This window comes from Pleurodeles waltl, chromosome 3_1 (assembly GCF_031143425.1).
Source record: "Pleurodeles waltl isolate 20211129_DDA chromosome 3_1, aPleWal1.hap1.20221129, whole genome shotgun sequence".
NCBI classification, from domain to species: domain Eukaryota; kingdom Metazoa; phylum Chordata; class Amphibia; order Caudata; family Salamandridae; genus Pleurodeles; species Pleurodeles waltl.
The window spans coordinates 15,472,766-15,483,976 of record NC_090440.1 but is presented as its reverse complement, the minus strand read 5'-3'; the positions used below and the strand labels follow the sequence as shown (position 1 = coordinate 15,483,976).

The window sequence follows — 11,211 nt, the reverse complement described above, 5'->3', positions numbered from 1 at the left end:
TGTTTACTTCCAAAGGCTGCAGTTGATTTAAAAAACATTCAGATTCCTTTAATTTATAACTCCTGATCCTTAAACCAGATTTACTACATTATTGTGATACTTAAATCATTAAACTGTGTGCAAGAATCAAAAACCCTGAGACTTCAGGCTTGTTAAATTCCTACAGAAGGTAGGCTTATTTCAGGTCGATCAAACATGGATTCTAGCAAACCGCCGTGAGGCAGAGTGAGGATTAAGGGATCTTCACTGGGGAAAATCTCTCCATTTATCAAAAGCATGGGCCTAAAACACTCCCAGGATCATACTGCTGCCCCCAGAGCTCCCACTGGAGGTTATCGGTCCTCAAAAGCTGATAACCGAATGGATGAAGTATTTGAAACGAGCACCATCGGCAAAAATACAAAAACTTTCAGATTCATTCTTTAATAACAATATTAAGAGTACAAAAAGTGCAAACGGTGAAACAAAAGCAGAGTAAAAAGCGAAGGCGTACGTGTACAATGAAGGGTGATATAGGTGTGAGGAGCGGATTACAAAAACATACTTTTCACCTTTAAAAATATATAATTATTAACAGGGCAGGAGGGCGGGTCCACCTGGAAAGGGTGTGAGGGAGCATTTGGCCTCTACAGAAACTGGCTAAACCCATCCAGCCTGCATTGCCATGGTGAGGTCCTGGCCAGGCTCTTGGGCCACACTAGCCAGATGAGGACATTCTTTGATGGAGAGCCTGTGGGGTGTCTCCTTTGGCAGATCTGAACTTAGAGGGTGGGCGGTGCAGATGCGTTTATCTGCAGCAGACACCTTTTGAACCCCATCCCAAGAAGTGGAAGAGCTGAACCGACCAGAGCAGCCAACCCTCACAGGCCTTTGGCAATGGCAAACTAACCCCACTCTTCCAAGGCACCAGTGGCCCCCTGACAAGCACTGGTTCCTTCTACGGAGTTCTTATCACAATGCAACATTTGAAACAAGTTTACAAAAATGACAAAGCCTAGCTCCAGGCATCCACAGCATCTACATCACTCACTCTACCAGCTCAAATGCTTGTGCTGTTGGCATAAGTGTGTTCACCTTTGAGATTTCAATCTTTATGCTTGATGGAAGCAGCACTCTGGTCTGCTGGGTTGCCGGGAGGACACAGAGGCTGGGTGAATATACTGACCATCTAGTGGAAATAGCCCTGAACCTGATCAAGCAAAGGAAGACGAACGCAAGAGAAGTATATGAGGGTGGAACGGTGTAATATTGTATACAGAGTGGAACACGTGTGTTAGGAAACCTACATTTGGTTAGGAGCATCTGGGGTGTGGAGGATGAGTCTTTAGGGGAACAAGATGTTGGTCACTCAGAGGGAATATGATGTTGGTCTCTAGAGGGTTATGCAATGTTGGTCTTCTAAGGGGAATGTTGGTCTCTACAGGGGCAAGCAATGATCGCCTCTCAAGATTCATGTGATGGTGATCTCTAGAAGTGCAAGTGATGGTGGCCTCTCAAGATTTGTGTGATGGTGGTCCCTAGCAGCCATGTGACAGTAGTCTCTAAAAGAGCATGAAGATAAACAGTGAGTAGTGCCCTATATGGACATGTGGGAATGACCAAGGATACTGTTGCCTGAACAGGGGAAGGCTACAGTGATCTTTAAAGGGGCATATGAAAGATGTGTGGGCTAATGGTTGCAACTGAACAAATGAAGAGGGGTGAGTGTGGGCATGGTATGCACCAATGCCTGAATAAGGGCATCAGATGGTGACCTGCAGAGGAGTTGGTGGCATTTGAGGGACATGTAGAAGCCATATGCGATAATATGTTCATGTGAGCATGCAGGGGTAGAATGCATGCATTATCTGCAGAGGACTGCATAAGGGTGGATTAGGATACTGGTGGCCAGTGGAGTGTTGAATGGTGAAACAGAAAAAGGCTGGTGTGGTGAGAGACTGGTCTGTGGTCTTGCTGGTCTGCAGAGCTGTGTACAAGTGGTTACATGTGGAATGGAATAATGCTGTTTAACTGCATGTTTGCAAAGGGAATGTTATAACGTTAGTTTGAGAAAGGAGCATGACCTTGGCGGAATAAGATGAAGTTGATCTGCAAAGTGGTATGGTGATGGAATGGGCTGCCATGGGGTACAAAGGACCTAGATGGTACATGGAATGGCAAGGGTGGAATGGGATAATGTTGGTCGACAGAGAGGTGTGCAAAGATGAAAGGAATATTAATCATCATGGAATGGACCAATCGTGGTCTGCAGCGGGTCATGCAGGGGCAGAACTGGCTGAGTCTGATGGGGATGATGTATGGAGAGAAGCAGCTGTAGGAGGTTAAGATGCTGCCGGGAATTGTGTGTGGAATGTGCTAATGTTGCCTGGACAGAAACATGTGAGTAGAAAGTGATATGGGTGGTCTTGGAGTATTAGGTAGGGTAGAATCATAATATTACCTAAACAGTGGCATGTGGGAGTGGAATGGAAGAATTTAAAAACACTGATACTGAAATCTGCGCTTGTAAAAGTCGACAAGTAAGTGCGCCCACACCAGCCAAAGGCATCACCATCAGGTAACCTTGTTATACTCGCATCTGCATAGGAGAGCAGCCCTAGAGCAATGGTGACCAGGCCAACACAGCACTGTGTCCATCTCCTCACATCATCAGTGGACACCAACCTTGAGTAACAAAACCCCAAAGAAGTAACTAACAGATAACAGTGCCAGGACTCACAGCAACACCAGGCACCAACCCTTCTGGCGGCTTTCACACTTCTACCAGCCCAGGACAGCAGCCCTTGAACACTGCACACTGATGGCAAGAACATGGGGCACCAACCCATTAGTAATGGTGTCCATTCTCACAACAGCCCAGGACAGCAGCCCTTGAAGAACACTGCCCACTGATGGCAGCAACATGGGGCACCAACAAGTTAGTAATGGTGTCCATTCTCACAGCAGCCCAGGACAGCAGCCCTTGAGGAACACTGCCCACTGATGGCAGCAACAGGGGGCACCAACCCATTAGTAATGGTGTCCATTCTCACAACAGCCCAGGACAGTATCCCTGAAGTAACAGTGCACACGGCTCACGACAATACCTGGTCACAACCTTTGCTGCCTATAATCACACACGCAAGGAAAGTAGTCCTTGGCAGGCTGTGAACTGTTTCACATGCTTTCAGCATAGGGTACCAGAACTGATGTTTGTCCACACTCATAAGCAGCAGAGTCCAACATGGAACATTAACCATGGAGCAGGACAGGACTGGACATTTTAGAAAAATGTGAGGAGAATAGGAAAGAGGCTGTAGTGCTCAGACCAGCTGCTTTTCATTTATGTTCAAGGGGCCTTCATTCCAAAATGACAGTGCCAGGAATCCCCAGGGAAGGCGCTAGGGAGGAAGGCAGTTACTTGGTGTGTGCCCTCCAACTTGACATAACAAATGTAGCATCAGACACACATCAGTGCTACTAACAAATGCAGAGAACCCATAATACACACACACACACGTACCGGCAGTGTACTCACATTAATGGTGGCATTGACAAGGGGAGAAGAATTGACAATCCCAGCACAGGGATTCAAGGGGAGAAGAATTGACAATCCCAGTACAGGGATTCAAGCCTGAAGCCCTTTCTCCCCAACTAGGGTCTGGACAACACTCACAGAACATTTGTGCGCAGTGCACAAACTCAAAGACATGATTACATCAAAGCACAAACGTCTAAGCATGGAGCCCGCGACAAAGAAATGACAGGACTGCAGCCTCTGTACTAAACAGCTGGCACGCAAGGTAACAATCGAGGCACAGTATCACAGGCACAAATCATTGCATCCTGAGCATGGGGAGGAGTAACAAAGAGCTACAGTCCATGCATGCAATCAATGACACATGGGTTTACAGTCCAAGCATGGTGTGACTCACAATCATGGTACAGTCTGACGATGGGGTCAGCCCCACACAGGGTCACTGTGCAAGCACTGGGTCACTCTCATACACAACTACATTCAGACCATGGAGTCAGACACACAGTCATGGCCCAAGCCTGGGCGCACTCGCATACAAGTATACATTCCAAGCACGGGGTCAGCCACACACTGCCTTACGCTCCTAGCACAGCGTCAGCCACACACTGGTTTACGCTCCTAGCATGGCGTCAGCCACACACTGGTTTACTGTCCTAGCACGGCGTCAGCCACACACTGGTTTACGGTCCAAGCACAGGGTAGGCCACACACTGGTTTACGGTCCTACCACGGGGTCAGCCACACACTGGTTTACGCTCCTAGCACGGCGTCAGTCACACACTGGTTTACGCTCCTAGCACAGGGTAGGCCACACACTGGTTTACGCTCCAAGCACGGGGTCAGCCACACACTGCTTTACAGTCCAAGCACGGAGTAAGCCACACACTGCTTTACAGTCCGAGCACGGGGTCAGCCACACACTGGTTTACGGTCCAAGCACGGGGTCAGCCACACACTGGTTTACGGTCCAAGCACGGGGTCAGCCACACACTGGTTTACGGTCCAAGCACGGGGTCAGCCACACACTGGTTTACGGTCCAAGCACAGGGTCAGCCACAGAATGGTTTCCGGTCCTAGCACGGCGTCAGCCACACACTGGTTTACGGTCCTAGCACAGGGTAGGCCACACACTGGTTTACGCTCCAAACACGGGGTCAGCCACACACTGGTTTACAGCCCAAGCACAGGGTCAGCCACACACAGGTTTACAGTCCGAGCACGGGGTCAGCCACACACTGGTTACGGTCCAAGCACGGGGTCAGCCACACACTGGTTTACGATCCAAGCACGGGGTCAGCCACACACTGGTTTACGGTCCAAGCACGGGGTCAGCCACACACTGGTTTACGGTCCAAGCACAGGGTCAGCCACAGAATGGTTTCCGGTCCTAGCACGGCATCAGCCACACACTGGTTTCCAGTCCGAGCATAGGGTCAGCCACACACTGGTTTCCGGTCCAAGCACGAGGTCAGCCACACACTGGTTTACGGTCCAAGCACAAGGTCAGCCACACACTGCTTTACGGTTCAAGCACAAGGTCAGCCACACACTAGTTTACAGTTCAAGCACGGTGCCAGCCACACACTGGTTTACGGTTCAAGCACGGGGTCAGCCACACACTAGTTTACAGTTCAAGCACGGTGCCAGCCACACACTGGTTTACGGTCCAAGCAAAGGTCAGTAACATACTGGTTGGCAGTCGAAGCACAGGGTCAGCCACACACTGGTTTACGGTCCTAGCACGGGGTCAGCCACACACTGGTTTACGGTCCAAGCACGGGGTCAGCCACACACTGGTTTATGGTCCTAGCACGGGGTCAGCCACACACTGGTTTACGGTCCAAGCACGGGGTCAGCCACACACTGGTTTACGGTCCTAGCACAGGGTCAGCCACACACTGGTTTACGGTCCTAGCACAGGGTCAGCCACACACTGGTTTACGGTCCAAGCATGGGATCAGCCACACACTGGTCTATGGTCCAAGCACGGGTTCATTCACGTACAACATTACATTCTGAGCACGGGGTCGCACAGAAGCAGAGCCACTCATCGGACACTTTGGATCAGACTTCTTGGAGGACGGTTTCGGCCTTACTTGCTCCAGAGGGACAGTTGCCCAGTGACCCAATAGTGTTGCAAGTGGCACAGTAAAGAAGAAAATGCAGCTCAGTCATTGGTGAACAGTTACTGGGGAGCTCAGGCCTAGGATGCCAAAGCCTCGGGTGCCACAAAGGGCCCTTCCTGGTGGTTCACTCAGGCCCCTGGCACTAAGGACTCCATGGCCAGGAAGAACTTCCGCTAGAGGTGCACTCAGGCCTCAGGAACCAAGGCTTCAGATGGCAGGAAGAGCTCCCCCTGGTGGTCCAAAAGAAACTTGGTGAAAGAGTTGATGGGGTTGATGACCTTCAGGTTGGTGGCAGCATCTTTCACCCACAGGAGGTTGGGGCCGAAACAAACAGCCAGGTTGACGTTGGTCATTTTGTTTTGCTCTTGGTTTTCAGACACCTGAGGGAGTGGTTAAAACAAGAATGTCAGAAGCAGCTAATGCTAGGAGTTTACACCTGAAAATACTGTTAGCAGGGACTTCACACACAGATCTCTCACAAAGAATCTCATGGGGACCCCCAAGTACACATGGCAAAAGGACCTGCGACAAGCATGTCCTGCGATCATACTATGTCAAACAAAGAGGGGTTCCATTGAGGACAGGCTGTCCTAGGAGGACACCAACCCTGCCTGGTAAGTGTGTGGTGCCCACATCCGGTAGTGCCACTCTGTTCCAAAGAGAAGACTTGCTTTATAAAAATGAATTCACAGAGCAGGGCTCCCCAAAAGGGTACTCCGTCCATCAGTAAGGGGCTCCCAGGCACTCCCCCACAATGAAGGACACCAGAGCAATCCCTCATGTACTGAGAGGATAGTGAACACTTTCTAGCACAGTAAGGGACACCAGGGCACTCTCACCCACAGTGATGGGCTACAGGGCACTCTCACCCACTGTGATGGGCTCCAGGGCACTCTCACCCACAGGGATGGCCTCACAGTGAGAGTTTAACAGACACTCTCCCACACAGTACCACACAGTAAGGGCTCTAAGACACTCTAATCCCTTGAAGGGTTCCCACTGAGCAAAATCAATCAGTTAGTGAGTGGTTCATTATATAAGGGCATAGTTTAGAGATGTGAATATACACTGTCCAGAGAGTGGCTCCCTGTGAGTGTACACTGTCCAAAGAGGCCTCCTGTGAGTGTACACTGTCCAAAGAGTGGATCCGTGTGAGTGTACGCTGTCCATAGAATTGATCCCTGTGAGTGTACACTGCCCAGAGAGTAAATCCTTGTGAGTGTACTGTCCAGAGACTGGACACCTGCGAGTGTATACTGTCCAGAGAGTAGATCCCTGTAAGTGTACACTATGCAGAGTCTTAATCCTGTGAGTGTACAGTGTCTAGAGTGGGGATCCCTGTGAGCGTACAGTGACCAGAGAGTGGTTCTCTGTGAGTGTACAATGTAGAGAGAGTGGCTCTCTAGGAGTGTACACTGCCCAGAGAGTGGCTTCCTGTGAGTGTACACTGCCCAGAGAGTGGCTTCCTGTGAATGTACAATGCCCAGAGAGTGGCTTCCTGTGAATGTACACTGCCCAGAGAGTGGCTTCCTGTGAATGTACACTGCCCAGAAAGTGGCTCCCTGTGAGTGTACACAGCCCAGAAAGTGGCTCCCTGTGAGTGTACACAGCCCAGAAAGTGGCTCCCTGTGAATGTACACTGCCCAGAGAGTGGCTTCCTGTGAATGTACACTGCCCAGAAAGTGGCTCCCTGTGAGTGTACACAGCCCAGAAAGTGGCTCCCTGTGAGTGTACACAGCCCAGAAAGTGGCTCCCTGTGAGTGTACACAGCCCAGAGTGGCTCTCTGTGAGTGTACACTGTCCAGAGTGGCTACCTGTGAGTGTACATTTTGCAGTAGATCATGGTGAGTGTACACTGTCCAGAGAGTGAATCCGTCTGTGTACACTGTCCAGAGTGGTTCCCTGTGAGTGTATACTGTCCACTGAGTAAATCCCTGTGAGTGTAGAGTGACCAGAGAGTGGCTCCTTGTGAGTGTACCCTGTCCAGAGAGTGGCTTCCTGTGAGTGTACACTGTCCAGAGAGTGTCTCCCCGTAAGTTTACCCTATCCGGAGAGTAGATTCCTGTGAGTGTACACTGCCCAGAGAGTGGCTTCCTGTGAATGTACACTGCCCAGAGAGTGGCTTCCTGTGAGTGTACACAGTCCAGAAAGTGGCTCCCTGTGAGTGCACACAATCCAGAGTGGCTCTCTGTGAGTGTACACTGTCCAGAGTGGCTACCTGTGAGTGTACATTTTGCAGTAGATCATGGTGAGTGTACACTGTCCAGAGAGTGAATCCGTGTGTGTACACTGTCCAGAGTGGTTCCCTGTGAGTGTATACTGTCCACTGAGTAAATCCCTGTGAGTGTAGAGTGACCAGAGAGTGGCTCCTTGTGAGTGTACCCTGTCCAGAGAGTTGCTTCCTGTGAGTGTACACTATAAAGAGTGGCTTCCTGTGAGTGTACACTGTCAAGAGAGTGTCTCCCCGTAAGTTTACCCTATCCAGAGAGTAGATCCCTGTGAGTGTACACTGTACAGAGAGTAGATCCCTGTGAGTGTACACTGTCTAGAGAGTAGATCCCTGTGAGTAGTCACTGTCCAGAGAGTGGCTCCGTGTGAGTGTACTCTGACCAGAATATGGCTACCTGTGAGTGTACACTAGCCAGCGAGTGGCTCCTTGTGAGTGTACAATGTCCAGAGAGTAGATCCTAGGGAGTGTACACTGTGCAGAGAGTAAATCCCTGCAAGTGTACACTGTCCAGAGAGTGGCTCCATATGAGTGTACACTGTCCAGAGAGTGGAACCGTGTGAGTGTACACTGTCCAGAGTGGCCCCCTGTGAGTGTACACTGTCCAGAGAGTGGCTCCCTGGGAGTGTGCAGTGTCTAGAGAGTAGATACCTGTAAGTGTACACTGTCCAGAGAGTGGCTCCATATGAGTGTACACTGTCCAGAGAGTGGAACCGTGTGAGTGTACACTGTCCAGAGTGGCCCCCTGTGAGTGTACACTGTCCAGAGAGTGGCTCCCTGGGAGTGTGCAGTGTCTAGAGAGTAGATACCTGTAAGTGTACACTGTCAAGAGAGTAGATCCCTGAGTGTACACTGTCCAGAGAGTAGATCCCTGTGAGTGTACACTGTCCGGAGAGTAGATCTCTGAGTGTATATTGTCCAGAGTGGATCCCTGTGAGTGTACACTGCAGAGAGTAGATCCCTGAGAGTGTACACTGTCCAAAAAGTAGCTCCTTGTGAGTGTACTGTCCAGAGAGTGCTTCCCTGTGAGTGTACACTGTCCTGAGAGTAGATCCCTGTGAGAGTACCCTTTCCAGAGAGTGGCTTCCCGTGAGTGTATACTGTCAAGAGAAAGGCTTCCTGTGAGTGTACACTGTCCAGAGAGTGGATCCCTGTGAGTGTACACTGTCCAGAGGGTGGATACCTGTGAGTGTACACTGTCCAGAGGGTGGATACCTGTGAGTGTACACTTCCCAGAGAGTGTCACCCTGTGAATATACACTGTCCAGAGTGTCCCCTGTGAATATACACTGTGCAGAGAGTGGCTCCCTGTGAGTGCACACTGTCCGGAGAGTGGACCCCTGTGAGTGTACACTGTCCGGAGAGTGGACCCCTGGGAGTGTACACTGTCCAGAGAGTAAATTTCTGTGAGTGTACACTGTCCAGAGAGTAGATTTCTGTGAGTGTACACTGTATCGAGAGTAGACCTATGTGAGTGTACACTGTACAGAGAGTAGACCTCTGTGAGTGTACACTGTACAGAGAGTAGACCTCTGTGAGTGTACACTGTTCAGAGAGTGGCTCCCTGTGAGTGTACACTGGCCATAGAGTGGATCCCTGTAAGTGTACACTGCGCTGAGTGCAGATCCCTGTGAGTGTACCGTGTCCAGAGGGTGGTTCCCTGTGAGTGTACCTTGTCCAGAGAGTGGATCCCTGGGAGCGTACTGTGTCCAGAGAGTGGCTCCCTGTGAGTGTACATTGTCCTGAGAGTAGATCACTGTGAGTGTACACTGCCCTGAGAATAGATCCCTGTGACTGTGCACTGACCAGAGAGTAGATCCCTGTGAGTGTACACTGTCCAGAGAGCAGATCCCTGTGAGTGTACACTGTCCAAAGTAGATCCCTGTGAGTGTACACTGTCCGGAGAGTAGATCTCTGTGAATGTACAGTGTCCAGAGACTAGATCCCTGTGAGCGTAGACTGTGCAGAGTGGCTCTCTTTGAGTGTACCCTGTCCAGAGAGTAGATCCCTCTAAGTGTACACTGTCCAGAAAGAGACTCCCTGTGAGTATACACTGCCCAGAGAGTGGATCCCTGTGAGTGTACACTGTACAGAGGGTGGATACCTGTGAGCGTACACTGTCCAGAGAGTGGATCCCTGTGAGAGTACACTTCCCATAGAGTGCCACCCTGTGAATATACACTGTCCAGAGAGTGTCACCTGTGAATATACACTGTGCAGAGAGTGGCTCCCTGTATGTGCACACTGTCCAGAGAGTGGACCTCTGTGAGTGTACACTGTCCAGAGAGTAGATTTCTGTGTGTGTACACTGTACAGAGAGTAGACCTCTGTGAGTGTACACTGTACAGAGAGTAGACCTCTGTGAGTGTACACTGTTCAGAGAGTGGCTCCCTATGAGTGTACACTGGCTATAGAGTGGCTCCCTGTGAGTGTACACTGGCCATAGAGTGGATCCCTGTAAGTGTACACTGCGCTGAGTGCAGATCCCTGTGAGTGTACCGTGTCCAGAGGGTGGTTCCCTGTGAGTGTACCTTGTCCAGAGAGTGGATCCCTGGGAGCGTACTGTGTCCAGAGAGTGGCTCCCTGTGAGTGTACATTGTCCTGAGAGTAGATCACTGTGAGTGTACACTGCCCTGAGAATAGATCCCTGTGACTGTGCACTGACCAGAGAGTAGATCCCTGTGAGTGTACACTGTCCAGAGAATAGATCCCTGGGAGTGTACACTGTCCAGAGTAGATCCCTGCGAGTGTACACTGTCCGGAGAGTAGATCTCTGTGAGTGTACACTGTCCGGAGACTAGATCCCTGTGAGCGTAGACTGTGCAGAGTGGCTCTGAGTGTACCCTGTCCAGAGAGTAGATCCCTCTAAGTGTACACTGTCCAGAAAGAGACTCCCTGTGAGTATACACTGCCCAGAGAGTGGATCCCTGTGAGTGTACACTGTACAGAGAGTGGCTTCCTGTGAGTGTACACTATCAAGAGAGTGGCTCCTTGTATGTCTACCCTGTCCAGGGAGTAGATTCCTGTGAGTGTACATTGTCCAGAGAGTAGATCATTGTGAGCAGTCACTGTCCAGAAGTCAGTGTACCCTGACCAGAGTGTGGCTCCCTGAGAATGTACACTGTCCAGAGAAAGGCACCCTGTGAGAGTACACTGTCCAGAGAGTAGATCCCTGTGAGTTTACACTGTCCAGAAAGTAGATCCCTGTGAGTTTACACTGTCCAGAAAGTAGATCCCTGTGAGAGTACACTGTCCAGAGAGTGGCTCCCTGTGAGTGTACACGGACCATAGAGTGGATCCCTGTAAGTGTACACTGCGCTGAGTGTAGATCCCTGTGAGTG

At 50.4% G+C, this 11,211-nt stretch overlaps 1 protein-coding gene across 2 annotated transcripts in view; it reads right to left on the bottom strand.

Moving 5' to 3' along the window:
- Positions 1-407: 407 nt before the first annotated feature.
- ARHGAP1 (Rho GTPase activating protein 1) overlaps positions 408-11,211 on the bottom strand; it is a 159,048-nt gene continuing 148,244 nt past the window's right edge. For both annotated transcript variants that reach the window (XM_069221697.1, XM_069221698.1), the window contains exon 13: positions 408-6,023. In XM_069221697.1, the coding sequence (XP_069077798.1) occupies positions 5,829-6,023 (195 nt within the window). In that variant the 3' untranslated portion in view covers positions 408-5,828. The remainder of the gene's footprint in view (positions 6,024-11,211) is intronic.